The sequence below is a fragment of the Thermobia domestica genome, chromosome 4 (assembly GCF_964235325.1).
Source record: "Thermobia domestica chromosome 4, izTheDome1.hap1.1, whole genome shotgun sequence".
Classification (NCBI taxonomy): Eukaryota; Metazoa; Arthropoda; class Insecta; order Zygentoma; family Lepismatidae; genus Thermobia; species Thermobia domestica.
The window spans coordinates 174,492,682-174,514,226 of NC_137457.1; the positions used below are offsets into that span (position 1 = coordinate 174,492,682).

A 21,545-nucleotide genomic window follows, 5' to 3' on the forward strand; every position below is an offset into this window, starting at 1 on the left:
ATAGAAATAAAATTTTCAAGACGAGAATTCCATCTAGAGCTACCACAGACTTATATCTATTGTTTGAGTGACAGTGACTTCATTGCCTAGATAAACATTCACATACATACACACACATGCAAACTTAAGTTACTATCCCCTTTTATATAAAAATATCAATAACTTCTTGTACTACCGTAGAGCCAATTTCTTGAGCTGCTTTGGTTCAACTACAACAAAATTCCAGGGTTAGGTTTAGAACATGGATACAATAATTGGTACCACTGAATCAACCAAATGGAATAAGCTAAAACAACTAAATTAGATCTTTAACGTTTCATGGCGCTTTTTTTTTTTTTTTTTTTTTTTTTTTTTACTGAAGACGCCAGAACTGATGAAATTAGAACAAAATAAGAGGAAATGGAAGCCAGAGGAACTGGTGATTTCAGATTTCCTCGGAGAGTGAAGTTAGTCCTGCAGAATACTGGGAACACCCACACTGAACACTGAGAAGAAAACACATGTGGTGTACGTAAAAACGTAGGTTCCATGCGTGAATCCTGCAGTTTTTGATCTTAACGTGCAATCCTACGTAACATCTTGCTTCAAACGTATAACTGAAAATATATGTTTTGTAATACTTCCCTTTTAAGAGTCTTCATCCCGGCGAAATTAAAATACCGCTAATTTTACAGTAAGTATGTGATATCTTCAAATAGATAAAAGATAATCAAAATGTGGAACAAGATCGCCCTAGACAATATTATTTTACATGAGAAACCGTTATCATGACTCACTTATCTGCTTTCGATTTGGAGCAATTTTGAAAATCGGCATTTATTTTCGCATTTCTAAACAGCTGAAAACGGAAAGCCACTAGGTGACTTGTGATAACGGTACCTCACGCAAAATAGTATTGTCTAGGGCGCTCTTGTTCCATATTTCAATTATCTTTTATCTATTTGAAGGTATCACATAATTACTGTAAAATTAGCGGTATTTTAATTTCGCCGGGATGAAGACTATTAAGTGTTCCATGTATACGTACTTTCCGTATGAAAAAGCGGTCAGGATCTCACATACAGATCGACGTATATAACATATAGCTGATATGTAACGTAAGTATACGTATGAATATGCGGAAAGAAGTCAGATATCCTGCAGTGGCATGATGTAACACCTAAGCGGGAAAAGGGCATACGTATGTAGCATATGGATAACATGCTTCGTACAGATTTCCGTAGTAAACATATATGTTCTGTATATTTGTACGATATACCACGGTCCGGATAACAGATTTTATTCAGTGCAAGAGATAAAAGCTAACTCTTCTCGAAAATTTGCCTTCAAAGTGACCTTACATCGAAAGAAAAATATATGTTTTTATGTTCACACCAGGCAAATGCCGGGGTGGTACCTAACTTATAGGTCTCAGGCCGCTTCTTTCCTTCCCCAATCCTTTTTTCCTTCCCTTTCCCCGGATAGTGTGCTCGCCGAGGGAGGTCATCCCTCGAAACGTGACGGGCTAAATGGTCTTAGATGCCGAAAGCCCAGAAATCTAAATCCTAAATCTATTGGAATAGCCCTGTCTCGTCTCAAATTTCGTCACGAATATTTTCTGTCTCGTCTTGTTACGTGTGCAGCCTTATAAAACACACGAATATTCCCCAGATCGCAAATGGCACGAACTTAAATCGCATAGATCTATTGGAACAGTTTACACACACACACACATTATATATATATGAAAAAAGAACGGTAAAGGAAAACGTAAAATTGTTATTAAATTGCTTCATTTTGGCTCTCAAGTAAATGGAGAATTACATTACTTCTTGCCCTTGATTGTGTATTGTTTTAAGAGTGAGACGTCTTTACATTTATTGTAGAGTAATGCATATTAAGGGAAACCAGACTAGTTTTAATTAACTATCTAACGTACATGATTATAATTCAAGGTACAAAGAGAATTTCGAAACGCCATCTGTTAAATTATGCAGGACACAGCAAAACTTTAAATATAATGACATTGAAACTATTCAAAGGGTCCCGCTCAGAGCTTATGGAAATTCGGTTTCCGTGAAATTGGCTGGTATTACAGTATAATGTGTATTTTGGTCCCCTGATGAAAAGTCTCATTGGGCACGAAGCCCGAAATCCCCACGTTTTTTTTAGATATCTGCTGATTATTATCGTCACTTAAAGGCATACGCTCCCTCGTAAACTAGAAATAATAATTAGTTCTACATATTTATGAAGTATGAACGAGTCTCACTAGGGTATTCTAGGGTTTTGGACATTGCTGATTCCGAAGCCGTGGTCGGTTAATCTCCATCACGCCAGGTTCAAGGACATTTGAAGGTCAAATCGAGAGGGAACGTTGCAAAAATCTGAACGAAAAGTACACAAATGTTTTTTGAATCTATGTTATTTTCTTGACACAAGATCATTTCAAAGTCATTGCAGGGTCATTTCAAGATGAAACTTGAAAAACCGTCGGAAAAATCTAAAAAAAAAAAAAAAAAAAAAAAAAAAAAAAATTATAGATAGGATTTTAGAGTAGCTGTAATAGAAACTTTATTTAGACCATGAAAGTACTGATACTTTCCAATTAGATAGAAATCGGCTTGAGCCAGGATTTGTAAGTTTTAGAATCTTTTCAAGATTTACATACGCTACTCGATATCAGCTTTGGATTCGCTTTGTAGTGGACGATGAGGAATTACCGACAATGGAAGTAAATGATCCGATATCAGGATATTATTCCACTTCTAAGTCCGCGGCTAGGATATTAGGTTGTTCTGCACAGGTAGCCAGTGTTCTATGGTTTTATGATAGGCTCGACATCAACAACAAAAACCCTAGTCAAGCTCTACAGGAATACATACAAGGTGCTGGTAATCGTAATGTAAGGAACTATGGAAATGAAGGTGAAATACCCTAGGTTCCAGTTCTAGAATGATGAGATGTGAAATACAGAACAAATCTTTATTGGAGAAGACGACACTGCAAATGACTGACTGGAAAACTAAATGGACAATATCACTGGTAAATTTGATTAACACTGACCTCGGATTCGGAATCAGCTACTTTAAAACCAAAACCTATCTATGATTTTTTAAATGGTTTTTCCGACGGTCTTTCAGAGTTTTTCGACGGACTTTGAAATGATCCTGCAATGACTTTGAAATTTCCTTGTCATGTCAAGAAAATGACATGGTCGGATCCAGAGATTAAAAAAAAAAAACTTTATGTACTTCTTGCTGAGATTTTTGCAATGTTCCCTCTCGATTGACATTCTAATGACCTTGAACCTGAGGTGATGGAGGTTGACCGATCTCGGATTCGGAATCAGCAACCCCAAAAACCCTAGTACACTCTAGTGAGACTCGTTCATACTTCATAGATAATATGTAGACCTAATTATTATTTTCAGTTTACGAGGGAGCATATACTTTTAAGTGACGATAATAATCAGCGGATATCTAAAAAAAAAAAAAAAAAAAAAAAAAAAAAGTGGGGTTTTAGGGATTCGTGCCCATTGAGATTTTTCATCAGGGGACTAAAATACACAACATACTAAAATACCAGGTAATTTAAAAAAACCGGATTTCCATAAGCTTCGAGCGGAGTCTTTTGTTATCTGTGTTTTGTAACTGTGAAAATACAGTAACAGTCTTTTCTTATTATAAAATGATGATAGAGAATAGAGAATAAAGTTTAAAGTTTGATAGATAAAGAGTTTGAAGTATGATAGATAGAGATAAAATAGGTTATTGATTTCTCGGTATAAAAGGAATTAAAGTAGATGCATCTATCTATTTATATTATATACATGATGTTACATCGACCGCTTTTTGTGGAGGTCTGTGTTCAATTGGCCCTCGCACCGTGAGTTGAATGCAAATGGAGATAAGGCGAAGTTCAGTTGTTGGTGTAGATATATCCAACATATTAGCAGGTTGTGGCAATTCAGTTACACCGCGAACTTGCGTAAGGACAGATTGAACATGGGACGTCCACAAAGCGTCATATGGGTGTGTATGCTGTACGAGTTCAAACTGGGGTCAAACGCCCCTGCAGCGGAGCGGAAGATATCTCAGGTCTTTCATGAGGGTGTTGTGATTACGCAGACAGACAGAGCAGCGGTGGTTTAACAAACTTAAGAAGGTGACGAAATACTCAAAGATACACGACGTGCCGGAAGAACAACACATGTACAGAAGGAAGATCGTCAGGCAGCAATTGAGGCAAACAGTGGCCAGACATGTGAGAAATTGGGACTACAAGTGAGTGTGAGTGGAGAAACCATTCGTCATCACCTACATCGACTTGGGAAGCACTGCAAGTTGTGTCGATGGGTCCCACATGATTTGACTCCGAGCCAGAAAGCAACGCGAGCAGACACCTGTGTTTCTTTCCTGTCCCGTTTAAGAAAGGAGTCATTTCTGGACAGGGTGTTGACACGTGATGAGAAATGGGCCCTGTACGAGCTCCACGCCGCCATCGTGATTGGTTAGCATCCCATGAACCGGTTTCAAACAACCGAAACCAGCACTGCAGCAAAAGAAGGTCCATCGTGCTTCGAGAACTGCTACCAGCTGGTCAGAGCATCAATGCAACTGTGTACTACAATTGAGGCGTGTTGAAGAAAAACTCAAAACTCTGGATTCAGCACTTCTGAATCACAAAAGAGACAATACTAAGCTCCATGTGATTAGGATGACTCAGGACACCATTCTACGCCTTGGATGGGAAACACTATTGCATCTGCCATACTCCCTGGACATTGCATCGCCCGATTATCCTCTGTCCTTTCCTTGGACAGTCACCTTCAAGGACGCCAGTTCAAATTGGTATCAGAGGTGAAAATGCACTTGATACCTTGTTCGCTTCACGGCTCCCGAAGTTCTACCGCGATGGAATCCATTGCCTTCCAGGACGTTGGCGGAAGATCGTCGATGCTAATGGGGACTATTTTTGATCTTCCAGGTACGTCTTAGGTGATATATCGATGTTCGAATGTGGTGGGTGCCAAAGCGACAGAAGTTTCTTTGTTACCTTTATATGTTGTCTAATGACTAATAAAATATTCTATTCTATTCTATTCTATTGAACCATACAATTCATAGAAATCCATAATTGTTCCTAGTATCATCCTATCTTTATCTCCTACAATCCACAAATTTTTCTCAAGGGTTTTAAACAAAATTTATACCATGATGTAGTATAAATGTTTACTAACCTATTTCTTCGTATCTCACGTAATTTGAAAAGAAATGATATCACTTGAAAGCCAGACACGAATGGAAAGTTCCACTCAGAGACGACCTTGAAAAGATGTAAACAAAACAGTGTTATCTAATTTTTAAAAGTATATACTTGTACAGTCAGGGACAAAAGTTCTTTCAGTTTGATGAAATTAGTTTCATAAATAACTTCAAATTGGAAGGACAATTTGAGTATAGTAAATTTTAAAAAAATGGAATGCTGTTTTCTGTACATTCCAGCCATACGACCGTTGTACGTTACAGCCCTACGACCGTTATTCCCAAAATAAATTTTACCAAACAGAAATAACTTTTGTTGTTGACTGTATCATAAAGTAAGTATGAAATGTGAATAAAATGTTGAACGAGTTGGTAAAGAAATATGATTTTTCCGTCGGAATAGACCGTTTCCGCTTACATGTTCTCAATGAACATGATAATAATAATCAGAGGCGTATTTAGGATTTTGTTTCGGTTAGGCGTTATGCACAATACACGAATAAGCACTTATGTTCTTTTCTTTTGGGTGTCGACAAATTTTTAGAGGTTCATTTTCTTTCTTAAACTATCAATGTTTTTCAGGAAAGGGTTGAGTCCGATAGTCCCCCTAAATACGACATTGATAATAATTATTATGAAACTTGGTAACGATATTTTAAATGACGTTTGAAAACTTGAACTGGTAAAGATTGTGAAAAAAAGAAAAATCATTCCTCATTGATTTTATGAAGTCTATTATAATTGCATACAGCATTATTTTAAGGTTTTAAAAGGCTGATGTTTAATGGATGTTTAACTAATTCTTCTTCTAAACAACAATTAGTAAATTTTGGAGGGACCTTTTTCCTGTTTACTAAGTTGAAATCCCGATTTTGATGTTCTATAATTGGGGTACCAAAGAAAAAATGAAATGAAATGAAATATTTCAGTTTTACTGTTATCAAGGCTATGCTAAAGGAGACGGTGATGATACGAAATGAATGAAATGGTGGAATAAATAAAGTGGGAGGAAACGAGGTAACCCTGATGAAACCCATGTACATTGTGTTTGTCCACCGCAAAGACCACTTGACACGAGCTGTGATCGAACCAGGAACCCCAAGCACCAGAGGTGAATACTTCACCACCAAGCCACTGTGCCCCCTTCGAGTACCAAAGACTTTCGCAGGGAATTATGTTATGTACTTACCAAACAATTCAAGGTCATCATATGTCAAGTTTGGTTGAGATCGAATGTGTTCTTCAGATCGCGAACTGCTACACCAACAACTTAAAGAGTTGCTTCCTCTTACCGAAATAAGAAAAAAGGGTTCATATTGACATATGGGGTGAAGTGCATAGTTAAGAGTAAGAGCCATCGAAAAGTGTGGGGAAAATAAATTGCAACACACGTTTTTTCTAACACGAGGAACCGTGATGAGCCAGTAAGTATCGACGTAAAGGACTCCCAGGCAGACCTATGACCCGGAGTGACCCAATCTGACCTGGATAGACCCGTGACACAGAATGATCGGGTAAATCATGACCCGCTAGAATCTATAGACGAAACGTTATACACATGGGAAGTGTGAGTTACTAGTGCAATTCTGGCAAACATGATTATCTCCTCTCTCATTGCCTTTTAGCATAATATAACTTTCTCACTTTCTGTTTGCGTATGTGTGTATTAAACATTACACTGAAAGATAGCTACAAGGTTTATAAGAATACAAACCTCCGAGAACCACATAAAAGATAAGCTACATACTTCTGTTATTAGGAATCGTCGAAGTTTAACCGATCTGTAAAATTTGTCGTTCAGAGTATAAAACATACTGCTGAACTCAAACAGTGTTTAACTGATTCTTTGTGTGTAGGTTATGTTCAAAAACCACGTATAGGAAAACGAATAAACATGAAATCATATATGAAAAATTCTAAACATTGTATTTTGATTAATATATGCTACTCCGTAAATTAAACAAATGAATGTTAGAGCTCGAGCTGCTTTTGGGTCACTGGGATTGTCTGGGTCACCAGGTCTTTCCGAGTCAGACCAGGTCTGAGAAGCAAAACTCAGATCCGGATAACTCAGACAGAAGTTGTGACCCAAGCGATACAATGACCCCATTACTCATTCTGTTACTAGTAAAGGAAGTCGCACACACATATAACGCCATCCGAAATACATTTTAGCAATATGCAGTGGTGCGCAAGGGATGATTCCCTGACGTATTCCCAACAAAATTTCCATGTATGCACAGACTTACAAATGAATGCAAAGTAGACCAAAAAGTACGGTAAACTATGATAGGAGTGAACATGGTATGTGTCGGCAGATAGCAAAAAATGTTAGGAACCTCAGCTCTGCGGTTCCTCGTGTTCGGAGTAAAAAAAAAAAAAAAAAAAAAAAAAAAAAAAAAAAAAAAAAAGCTTGCTGTTATATATTTCTTAACGCTTTGGACAGCCTTAGCTCCGAAAGCTATTCACTTTCTCCCACACAAACACATTCTAAAGCTGAGAGTGTGGTCAAAGTTATGATAAAATACATTTGACCTCGATTCCTGTGTATGAACGTGTGTTAATTAGCAAAATGATATGGATTACGCTCAAGTTCGCTAAGTCTGAATAAATTAATATGTAAATTTCATTTACTTAACAGGACTGTGCTTTGGGTCAGATTATGACTAGTTCTAATGGATGTTACCGTGTGATAGCAAGCTAGATCAAATAAAGATGAAGTTAACGACGCGTGACTCAGACTTCAGATGTCCAAGACTAACAGTTTGAAGTACTCCCCCCCCCCCCAAATAAAAGAGAGTGTATGTAAAAGCTAAAAATAGAGGTTTCTGTTCGAGCCGCCAAATTTTCTGTATAGGTATAAAAATTAGTGGGGTGTTGGGTTCGTGTTCCGGCTGCCACAATTTACCTTATGTGCACCACCGTTGAAGTCACCGTTCCCGAAACTAAGATAGTTTATGACTTGATACGCCACTGTATCCGATCTGGGCATGACGTCACACATGTAAATTAAATGAAAGAACAGAAATAAGGATGTATCCCTCGATGCTAATTAACCAAATAAAAAAGTGAGCTACATGAATTACCGGGTGTTTAAAATAAATAGCTTTTACACGGAAGAATTTGATCTTGAAAGGGAAAGTGACCTATTTGGGTTTCGAACCCACGACCCTGTTAATTAAATATTTAATGATAAAGAAAATGAAGACTGATTTCACGGTCATCATGAAATCCTATCTTCCCGTGGTATTCCAGGGCTTTAAGGAAAATAAGATCCCCCTAAACCGTGAGAGCAAGAGAAAATTTATTTGTTTTACTCTTGTAGCGTATTTATATTATCACATGCCGCAATGCTGAAAAAAATTAGGCTCTAATGTTTCATGTATAGAGACGAATTAGACTGACTTTCACTTTCCATGGAAATTGGAATAAACGAATTTTGAAATAAATAGACAAATATCCTAGACTCAAATTTTGACTGAAAGTCCTGAAAATCAGTTTAATTCCGTCCTTGATGGATTGCAGTAGAAATTTCCTGCATTTCTTAATATTTTGACCTATCAAACCCTTATAGAAACGGTGTTATTATTATTATTATTATTATTATTATTATTATTATTATTATTATTATTATTATTATTATTATTATTATTATTATTATTATTATTATTATTGAGGTGAGGGATGCAATAAGTGGCTTGCAAAAGAAAAGTTTACAAATTTAGGTTAACAGTGAATAAAAGCTTTAATAATTAAAAACAAATGTTAAAAAATCAAGTAAATACGAAAGAATAACAATGAATTTTGAAAGTATAAGACAAATAAAACATAAAAAGAGAGTAAGGCGTGAGGCCTTAGCACCAAAATGTAATCTAGTCAAACGTATTGCAATTTTTCTCCTTCTTGACCTTTGACTTGAATTATTTTCTGAATGATTTGACATACTTGAACCAGGCAATGACATAGTTCTTTGTAGCAAGTTTTAACTAAATTAATTTTGATTTATTATTACACACTGAGTTCTTGAAATTAAGGATCCAAATATAATTAACTTATTAACCTTACATTGACCAATATCGATTAACATAATTATACGGATTAGCAGATAATTGCTATTAATCAGTTGATACATCATCTCAAGATTTATAAAATTAAAGCGAATGTGTATAGCTTCTCTGGAATCTGCCTTTGAATACCAAAATTTAGACTAAGTAAATCAAGTAAATTAGTGGAAAGAGTGACATACGGAAATAGAGAAGTCATGACTTTTAAAGAAAATTGATAAGATATTTTGAAAGAAAACTGGAACTGCCTAGTAAGAAGAATTGAGTGATAGCTGAATTTTGATTTTTTTTTTTTTTTTTTTTTTTTTTTTACAACTACGACTAAACCTCGGGGCCTAGCTGATGCATATTTGCATATTTCGATATTACCAATAAACATAGATTATATATATCAATACGAATTATATTGTCATTTTAGCACACATAATACATATTTTAGCATACACAGAAATATACTAATATACATGTATATAGGTGACATATTGAAATGCATACACGTAACACAATTAATACATGAATATTATATATAGATCTAAATATTGTATATATAGATATAATGGAAAGACATCTGTTCAAAAGGTTTGGGTAAACTTAGTTGTTTTCTGCAATTTTATTATTATGTTGCAATATTTTCTTTTAACCTGGTCGTTGATCGTTGTCTATGCGTATAGATCTTGATCTCCCTATTGCTTAGGAGAATCAAGATAATTAGTTGATTGCGGCTTTGCTTAGCCTAACGTTTTTATGATATGTAAATAATTATTCATTTTTTTAGAATACCGTGTCTAGCCAACGGGTACCGTATCCTTAACAGGACTACCTATAAGATTTATGTATTTCATTTTTCTAACCAATGCTTCTCTATTTGATTTCTCAATTCTATATTATTTCAACTCTCATAAGAATACTAATTTAAGTTAATTTTCATTTCATTCATAGTAACAAAAACATTCGCTGCATGACTTTACGTATTATACATACAAGTAATGCTTGGCCATGGTATGCTTTGGACATTTTTAAATAATTCGACATAAAAATAAATAAAATCATAGCTTGAACGCTGGCGTTACTTTCTTAACTAACATTACATGCTTAATATTATAAAGAGTATCTGTGAAGTTTTTAGCAGTTACATCTGATTAGTTTCTTTCCCTGATCACATTTTAAGCTACATCTTATAGAAGCAACTTACTAAAAGATTTCTTTAAGTCAACAACAACAACAAAAAAGAAGTTTTCTAGATTATTTAGAATTGCTATAGTTTCTCGAGAGCTAAAAAAAAAAAAAAAAATACTTTTAAAACCGAAGATATTGCTTATGTGTATAGGGTTAAATAGGGGATGGAATCCTGGCATTAGCCTGGTGTGACTGGAAAAACCTGTCAGGATGGTCTGCCACTGGATCGAACATTACGTGCTACGTTTTCTAGAGAATTCTTGTTCACCTAAGATATTTGAGAGCATAGCCTATGACGTTATAATTTGCCGTCTACCAGATTCCTCTGCTGAAAATAAAAAATCTATAACATTACTTCACAGCACAAACTCTCGAAATCAAAGGAAAAAATATCACTGATTCTTGATCCACCACTTCGTTGCGAATACCTGTTTGATAACCTCTAGCAAAGTAGATTTTTAGATTAATATAAAACATATAGCAGTTCACGTAAAGAGAAAAATACAAAAGTTCAAATTTCAACAAAGAAGTAATGGAACAGTTTATAGTCTTTAACACTACCTACACCACAAACTTTTCACAACACTGTAATTTCTTGCCACCTGAAGATCGAATTTACGGAATAGAAAATATAAATCTAACATGTAACTTACACTAGAAATCTAAACTTGTGTCAATATGACCCAGCTGCGAAATAGGCTATTCAAATTAAATGATGCACTGCAATGATAAAATTTATATTCAGCCCCTAAACCCTGTTATTATTTTTCATTATAAATGAATTCATGGGATATTAAGGAGTACACAAATCACATTTTCACATATTCATCAATTTATTATTACACGGAATACAACATTTACATCAAAACTACTAAAACACAAATATCTATAAGTTTCATACAGCTATTGAAAAATAAAGATTACAAATAAACAAACAAAATGAACATTATTACAAAATGTATTCCAGTTCCTTCATATGATTTCCAGAATATTTCGGAATATAAGCAAAAGAAAATATTTTTCACTGATAATTAAGTTTTCAGCTTTTGACTTTTCTTATTTTTTAATGTAACAAACACAAAAAGGTAACTAAGTATATAGGAAAGCAGGTAAATTATCATTTTTATGAAGATTTCCTGACCCAACGCAAAATAAACATTGTTTTCTTTTCTGAAGACAATTAAGACTGTGTCTAACGTTCGGAAAGAATATACCAATAAATCTTATCTGACATATTTTTACACGCTGTTATCACTGTTTACACACTGCGGAGTACATGACATCAGTTTATTATTACCTGGAATACAACGTTTCAATCAAAACTAGTCAAACGCAAAATATTTTTAAGTTTCGAACAACTATTGAAAAATAAACATTACAAATAAACAAACAAAAAGAACATTATTACAAAATGTTTTCCAGTTCCAGTTCCTTCACACGATTTTCGGAGTGTTTCGGAATATAAGCTTAAGAAACTATTTTTCCTTGATAATTAAGTTTGCTACTTTTAACTTCTTTCTATTTTCTACTTTAACAAACATAAAAAGGTAATTCTAGATAAGCAACAAAATTATCAATTTTATGAAGATTTCCTCACACAACGCAAAATACACACTTTTTTTCTTTTCTGAAGATAACTAAGATTGTGTCTAACCTTCGAAAAAACATACCAATAAATGTTATCTCATACATTTTATAAAATATACAATGTAGATATTAATATTTTTGATAAATGAACAAAGGTAATTTATGACTACCATGATATCTAACAAAAAGACTTTCGTCGCTGCACTCATACTAATGAGCCTCCGTGTTCAGACGCCTTAGCAAAACAAATACTGCGATATTATTACAAGGTCGGTCATAGCCCGTCATATGGTATAAAGATAATACAAAATGAGTGAGTCAACTGTTTGACTGTGCACGATGCAATTTTCAATTTCTTTTCGGTATGTATGGTCTATCATACAGCAACAAGAAATACGTTCCTATGTGTAGTGGGTAATGTTGTAAATAGAAAAAAAAAACCGTTTGTATTTTTTCAGAAATGTACGTTTTTTAAAGAAAAAAACATTGCCTCTCGTTTTTTTTCTAAATTTCATTTTTTTAAATAGTCATTTGTAATGCATCTTACGTCTATTTAAGTATTAAATATTTTTATGTAAGTATAATCACCGCAAATTGCAACATACATAAAACGCTAGATACTGATACGCTACAAATATTTTACAATTTACATGAATACCATACCTATTAACAATTCGGGTTTCAGCACTTTTCATCAATATCAACTAAGAAATAAAAGTAGAAATGAAATTTTGTTTTTTCGCGAAAGCAGGCCTTTAATTAGTACGAAAATAATGTCACGAACAGTATAAAATTCAAATAACTTGTCTAAAGGTAAAAACTAATACAGTACTAATTTGCCTAATAGTATTTTTCTAAATGTCATATATAAATAATTTCTCGACTAGGTATATATGATATGCAGAGCCGGCTCTACCATATATGCAACACGTGCATTTGCGTGGAGCGGCAAGTTTGGATGGTCCGGCAAAATTTGTCATAAGTATATTATTTAAATTAAATATTTATTGTTGGAAACAGACTTCATGATGATGGTAGTTACATTTACTAAGCTGACCTTCTATTTGAATACTACATTCATAAATTATGTTTAGGTTGCATTAGTTTAAGGTCACATGGACAATGCTAAAGCAAATGGTCGAGTAAATCCGAGCACAAATTGCTTGATTGTTGCCAAATGGAAGAATTCAATTCTCGATTAGTAGTGAATATCTGTTCCATATAGTAAGTTATCACAGTTTTGATATGACAACTAGTCTTGTTTTTGTCAGAAACAAGTTCCTTATCATTGAAGATAGAAACATTTTTTTAAAATGTTAACAGGTATAGAAGAGAAATCAAGAAATAAAGATAAAATAGCTAGTTGCACTGGAATTGCAAACTGATACATTGAGATTGTAGCTCGATAGTGAATTCTATAAAAAGGATTACCATCTTTCCTCTGCAGGTGTGTTTGCTTTATCTTTCACTAACATAATAGATTTATATATATATATATATATATATATATATATATATATATATATATATATATAACAGACACAATGGGATTGCATTTTTAGTAAGTATTTAAGCCTTTTTGAGTGCAACTGCACTTACCCTCACCTTTGTTGTTCATGCTGGAGTAGCATACTTAAAATCATGACTTTTAAGATTTGTTCTTTCTGGAGAAAGGGGGGGCGGCAAATTATGCCATTGCATGGGGTGACAAATTGACTAGGACCGGCCCTGATGATATGTATACAAAAGACATGAATATAGGAGACACAATTTGAAGTAATGCAGGGTGTTTCAAATTTAATATTAGGGTTTTGAAACTTTGTAGTATCTATTACAATTAACTTACGTTATAAATATTATATCAAATGAAAGAGCAACTCAAACAGTTTTGAACGCACGCATGTACATGCATTGTTTCTTCTGTCTGCCGTTAGAAAGAGCAAGCAGCAAAGATGGAGACTAGAGAGCAGAAAGTTTTTTGTGTTTTAATAAAGACTGAATCTGTACAGTGCAACGGTCTGTGTGAAGAATATTAAAGGGACGCTTGCAAATACGTCCTTATCGTTTGCAGTTGCTACAGGTCTAAAGCCTATAGACTACGGTTTACCTTCCAATTTCGCAAGTGAAATATTGCTGCATAACAACGAAGATTTTCTGGAACGTGTCGTCATCAGTGATAAATCGACATTTCACCTAAGAGCTAATGTGAACACTCATAATGTTTGTATCTAGCCGTCAGCAAATCCTCAGGAGATGGTACACTTGAAACGAGACTCCCCTAAATTGAATGTGTTTTGTGCCATATGGCGGAAAGTTTATGGGCTTTTCTCGCCAATCGACTAGATATGTGCCGTGTGACGAATGAATCTCACATTGAACACTTGTAGCAAAGACTGTTTGAGGTGCTCTTTTACTTGATGCATTACTTATAATTGTACGTAAAATGTAATAAGTACTACGAAGACTTAATACCCCAAAATTCATTTTGAAACACCCTGCATTTCTCACCAACAGTGTTGGAACTAAGATGTAAAAAGGAAAGAAAATATTCCTTATAAAGTTATTGTTTACAACAACGATATTATTATTAGTCGAGACTATAACTACAACAACACAAATTAGTAGTAAAAAAAATGTAATCAATTGTATACTCAGTGGTCCAGGTGGCCAAAGTGGCACACACGGGTGTGTCATTTGTTTAATCCGCTCCTGTGTGGACACTAATTAAGATATCGGGATGCTATTCTTGCAAAATAAGGTTGGAGTATAGTTTATCATATTATTTTTTTCTTCTGGTGTCGAATTTCCTTCTCAAATTTCATCCCAGTCAAAAATTCGAAAATTTTCTAATTTCGAATTTCTTTTACTTTTATTTTTTCCTGTAGCTTCCTTCGTTGTAGAAAGATCTCCTTAAGACTTGCCAGGTAGATACCTCGGATGGATACCTAACTGTTGACATCAATTGGACGGGCCTGCGCGCAGTGTTGTCAGTTAGGAAAATTAAAACTTTCCTAAATTTGGGCAAAAAATTAGAAATTTTTGTTTATAAATGCGTACCTATACGTCCGAGTGCAAGTCAACTTACACCAATCGAACATTTGTCGTTACTTAACAAACGCAAGTACAGATCGTTATAATGGGGTAATTAGGGAACGCACGAAAAATTCGTATTTAGGTTCTAACCCTTGATTTTTCTAGTTTTTCACTACTTTTCTGTTTACCGCAATATATTTTTGGTAATTAGAAGTTTTGTTTCTTAAATATCGTTATAATACTTGTAGGATATATTAGTGGTGTACCAATGTTTAATTTAAGATAGTTTGCGTCTGTCTGGTAGCAGTGTTACCAGCTACAGCAAATTTTAATTCCAGATTTCAGCGGGAAATTTTGGAAAAATTATCTGTTTTGTCTCTATTATTTCCCTCTTGTTGGCTATATCGGGCCAAACATACCAGTATCTAAAATTCTCATCTTTACTTTACACAACGCACTATAGAAAGTTTCAATATGATAATTAGGGGAAGTACAGTTGAGGTTTACAGTAGATCTTGTTCTCTAATTGGGAAGATAACTGTGATTTTTTAAAATGTAGAATGAGATATTTTTTATTGACATGCTTACTTTGTTAGATATCGTCACAATACTTGTAGGATATATTAGAGGGATACCAAAGCTTATTTTAAGATAGTTTGTGTGTGTCTGATAGTAGTGTTGCCAGCTACAGAAAATTTTAATTCCAGATTTTAGGGGCAAATTTTAGAAAAAAATCCCTTTTTTATTTCTATTATTTCCTTCTTGTTGGCTACATTCGAACAAACGTACCAGTGTCTAACAGCCTCATCCTTAGCCTACACATCGCACCACAAAAAGTTTCACTAGAATGATTAGGGAAAGTACATTTGAGATTTATAATAAACCATGTTCTGGGAATGGTAAGAAAATGGTGAATTTCTGAGGTAGAATGAGATTTTTTTTTTTTTAAATTTGATGCTTGCTTTGTTATATATCGCCATGATACTTGTAGGATATATTCTTGGAGTACTAAGATTTATTTTGTTTATTTTCAGATAGTTTTCGTCTGTCTGATGGCAGTGTTTCCAGCCAAAACAATTAGTTCCCGCTTTTAGGTGAAAACTTTCCCTTTTCCCCTGTATTATTACCCGCTTACTAGCTACATTCAAACAAACGTACCCCTACCTGAAAGCTTCCCCTTTGCCCTATAGAATGCACCATAAAAAGTTTCAATAGGGTAATTACAGAAGCTGTAGCTCTGGCATATTTGATTTTTACTTGTGAGGCGTAAAAAGTGTCAAAATTTCATGTGTATGATGAAAGAGAATTTTTTGTTTCCCTCTTTGAATGGAAGCCAGCGACTTCAGAATTTCACTGTACCTTGTCAACACACCAAAGATTCTTTTAGGTGACTTGAACCCATATAGCAGCAGTGGTACTAGATACAAAAAATTTTGAAATTCGGTTAGGGATTTTTTTTTTTTTTGGTAAATTTTCACCTCTACATTTCCCTCAATAATTTCTTACCCATTCGTAACACTGTAATGCAACTTACACCAAAAAATATCCACATCCATTTTCTAAAAAAACAAGGCCTTAACCATATCAATCGAATGAATGGTTTTTGAGCAATAAGTCACTAACTAGAAATGTAGGAAAACGCCAAAAATGACCTGGGGCCGAAAGGAATTATCACACAATTTTGCTAGTATATAGATACAAAAAAAAATATTTGTAAGTTACGAGGGCTTCTACTGAAGTTCTGTTGATTATTTCAATAATATGCAACGTAAATCAATAAATAATAGTTGCCAGAAAAAAAAAACAGACATTTGAAAAAAACATGAGAAAGAACGATGTTTTTTATTGAAAAAAACTTCACAGGAAAAAAACCGTTTTTTACAACACTAGTAGTGGGTGATGTGCTGCTAATAAAAAAATCTTTAAAGGGCACTGCATTGTAATGAGATGAACATAGATTTTTTTTCATACAAACTCCTGTTTTTGTGCGTTTATTATAGAGAAACAAATTTTATCCAGCTTGCCCACATACAAATTTAATTATGGTTGATCCCAAACAATGTGTGTACCCACTTACCTCGATATTTTGGGTATGTGGCTGGGTGCATCTATGGTATTATAATAAGTGACTTTGGTTTGTCCTACGTATTGACTGTTACATACGCAAATCATTATGTAGCATTCATCTCGCCTTTCCTTGATGGCTGACAACTGCAATGAGAGCTCAAGAAACAGATAGTAAGTAGTATTTGATTTAACAGGTAATTACTTTCTATTGTTAATTGATTTACATATACTCTATTGGAAGGAACTACCTTCATAGCAGAAATAAGGAATTTCTATTATGCAGATAGGAAAGATAACAGGAATACATTTCAAGAAAAATGAAAGCAATGTTTGTTTAGTAGAAAATGCAATACATACGAGCAGTGGCGTGTTTACGATTTTGTTTCGGGAGGGGCTTTGCTAACTTTCCGGGGGGCTTTGCCTGAAAATGTGAAAATTCTGCAAGATATTTCATATACTTTACTATAGTAAGTAAGATTTCGGGGGGGCTTAAGCCCGGAAGCCCCCGCCTAAATACGCCACTGCATACGAGGTTAACCACCACTAGACGAAGGTGTATCTCGCCTAAAACCAAACCCACCTATCGGTACTTCCCACAACAAATGACGACATAGGAAATACCACAGAGGTAATTTTGAATATCGAGAAAATAAGATTTAAAAAATAGAAAAAAAAACAACATAAAAGATATAGTTGAAGAGTATTGGGAAATCTGTGTCACCCCTAATGAATATACATAACTTTCCTGACAATCACTACGTTATCTCAAATAACAATACAAATGAACATCTATAAATTAACAATGCAAATTAACTCCTCTTAACTATCCATCACAATTTCTTGAGATGAAGAACGTATATATTTACATGCTCCGAATCATACTATTCTTAGATTTTAAAGAAGGCATACTATCACGAACATCGTAAGAAAATTATATAAAATACATAAAATTTCCTGTATGCGGTTACCTTCATCAATTGGGAGTTAGTAAAAATGCTGCACTTTTTTCCTTCATGTTTGATGAAACGCTGACAATTGTCTGATGTGTGCAATGGATATCTCTGACTTTGAAATTTTTTTTTACCGTAATTTAAGTTACTGAAGACTATTTTCTAGGACTAGGCTAGTCATGGATTATAACAAAGTATCAAATTTTAAATATATGTTGGAATTTAATATATATAGCTTTTCAGTGTGAAAAATGCAAATTTTTAAGTATGTATAACTGTCATGCAAAGAGCACTGTTTTTTCAAAAGATAATAAAATTTTACAAGTGCATATCTTAATAAAGCTTTTCATAAGTTACCACATACTTGCAAATCTTGAGAATCCATTTCGTACAGAAATTGGGTGCTGGAAAGCTAAATTTATTAGATTGCATTTGAATTTATTTTATGGTCTTTAGTCATCCAAGGCTCAGGCTGGGATAGAGCAGGGAGAGGATGTTGTAAGGATCCATCCCAGCATCTTTTGGTGTGGAGGAGGAAAAGCCTGTCAGGATGGTCGGCCGCTGGGATAGAACCCATGAACTACCAAAAGCTAAGCCAAAGCTCTAGCTCTGAGCCACGGCAGCTCAGTTATTAGATTGCATTGTCGAACTTCTTCAAACTATTATTTCATGCATTTTGCGATAGAAGTTTAGAAAAATACGTTGTGGTAGAAGAGAACTAGAGACTGATTAGAAATGAAGAGAATGTTAGCCCACTCCTGAGTAACAAATTACTGTGAACATTCGCAAACACAGAACTAAAGCTGTGCCATTGCACAAATATAGCAACCGTCAGTGTCCTATGAAACAAAACAAAAATGGAAGCTGTTTGCATGCACTTCTCGTTCACATAGCTAATCAGTATTTTCAGAAACTGCTCGAGTTACCACAGCCGGAGAAGTTACAATTGATAAACCCTTAGATGAATATTACGTAAGCTTTTGATCCAATAAACAAAAATTCATGTTTCATTTATGCAACTGAATAATTACAGAAAATGAATATTCTGACCCTTCTAATATACAGGGCGGAAAATGATTCAGTCATTCTGCTCAATGTGTTAGCTGCAAGGTTGTCATGACAGAAGGCCATGATAGTTCATCGAATTACTCTTTGACCTGGAAGAAAGTTCACAGGAATACCATCAGACTCTAGTTGTTTGATATCATAAATAATAGGCGTCAAAATTTCATTCAAACCCACTCTTTTCATATCAATAGCGTGGATGCATGTTTTCGAGAGATGAGTTGAAATATGGTGGTAGGTTACGAAGTATGTAATATATCCCACCACGTTTATGAATACATGTTTCGCTACCAAGAGGGTTTACTGTCTCGAACTCATCGTAATATAGTTGAATCTGTAGAAATACTTCATTATTTACTCCTAAAGGATTGTTCCTAAAATGAGAGCCATCACAAAAGTCTGACATTAAAGTGCTACCTGTTTGCCTTTCTATCATTATATGGCGCGTCATAGATGTATTATTCAATAACATCCTTATAGTATTTAAAATAGGCACATACATGAATGTAGAAGTTACTTGGGTTTGATTATATACACCCTGAGATTTGTCCCATGTGCCATCAAACCGAGTACATATGATCAATTCACGCGGTAATACCATGCAAGATTATTGTGATAAAAGTTTCCTACGTTTGTATGAAGTGCTCACCTCTTGTAAACGAGTTTGAAGCATTTGCAGTTTACTGCAGATCTCACTGGCATGGTAAAGAGAAATATTTCTCATTACGTACAATTCAATATCATTTACTACAGGCTCTAATATTTCGGAAGTACCTTGAATAGTACATCTATCGAGCTTAAAGGAAGACCTAAAGAATTTCATGTTGACAAAACTATCATGTTGTGCACGTCATATGCAGACACAGTCACATCGCTGATGTTGTCTGGACTTGAGGAACAGAGAGAGTAATTCGCTATGTGATTGCTTTCGCAACTGTCATGCGAAATGTTTGAAATTAAATCCGTGTTACACGACTCATTATTTCTGTTCACACATTTACGCACATGTCTTCGGAAACCACTGAAAGTAGTCAAAATAATTGGACAATGAACATTTGGGCAATGTAACTGCAGTCTTGAACCTTCGTACAGAGCATGTTGATTTTTTAAATGATGCACACGGTCACTCACATTTGTCAGTGATCGCCTACGTATATAACAATAATATAACATTGTGTGATTAAGTAACAACGAGTTGAACAGTGTTCTAAGCATTGTACCAAAGATGCGTTGTAGTTAAAAAAAAAAAAAAAAAAAAAAAAAAACTTATCATCTATACGAGAAATACATTCAGTTCTCTCTCTGGGTACACTTTAATTCACATTAATTAGAACTTTACATATACTTCTAGCATTAAACTTTTTTTCCTGAAACAAAGTATCACATTTTGTCAGTTTCACATTGTTCAAGTCAACTTTCAACTTCTCTCATTCTCGGTGTGTGTAGTTTTGGCAGTTCACAGAAGCTTCCAACGTAGTTAAAAAACTTTTGCAGAGTTGTATCGAATTCACAGTTCAAAACAAAGTGAATTTTAAACAATTGATCGAACGAAGATATTCTGTCAACATTACAACTGATATCCAGAATATAATTAGTCACTTCGACATAAATGTTGCTCGGTGAACATTTATTTGGTCCGACGAAAACTAATACTGGCTGCTTCGTAATGTTTTCTTCTGAAGACGCTTCCAGCGATGAATCGTTCTGAAAAAAAAAAAAAAAAAAAAAAAAAAAATCATATAATAAAGGCTGAAACAAGAATAAACACAAAATGTATGTAGGATATTTCTATAAATTACGAATTATGAATTTCATTTAGAACTTGAACTTTATTTGTGGTCTTTAAGCACCTAAGACTCAGGCCAAGAGATGGGAAGGGAAAGGATTCGGGATGGTGTTGGTCAGGGCCTATGTTGTAGGTGCCATCCATTTGCAAGCATTTGCCTCGTTTGACTTAGCAAAAACGTCAGTTAGAATGCAGTGGCGGCTCGTGGAATTTAAAAGTGGTGGGGCACATCCAAAATACCTACATTCTAGGGCGTCATATATATATATATATATATATATATATATATATATATATATATATAATATATATATATATATATATATATATATATATATATATATTAATAATCTACTATAGTAAAATACTAATTAAAAATTTTAATTATGTCGGTGGATAGTCTTGCCTCCCGCCCCCCTTCCATAATCTGAAATAATCTACTGCTGACACTAGGATAACATTAGGAGTGACCATTTTTTGAACCCTGCCATCGTTGAAGATCAGTAGCGTGATATTCAGGGACGTGTTTAACATTTTTGCTGCCTTCGAGTCATTGTAAAAATGCCGTCCC

General features: G+C 34.4%; 1 protein-coding gene across 2 annotated transcripts in view; it reads right to left on the bottom strand.

Moving 5' to 3' along the window:
- Positions 1–20,447: 20,447 nt before the first annotated feature.
- Positions 20,448–21,545, bottom strand: part of LOC145683401 (uncharacterized) — a 25,381-nt gene continuing 24,283 nt past the window's right edge. The window contains exon 4 of one of the 2 annotated variants that reach the window (XM_081754736.1): positions 20,448–20,892. In XM_081754736.1, coding sequence (XP_081610862.1) covers positions 20,599–20,892 — 294 coding nt within the window. In that variant the 3' untranslated portion in view covers positions 20,448–20,598. The remainder of the gene's footprint in view (positions 20,893–21,545) is intronic. The other variant, XM_081754737.1, reaches the window with a different exon arrangement.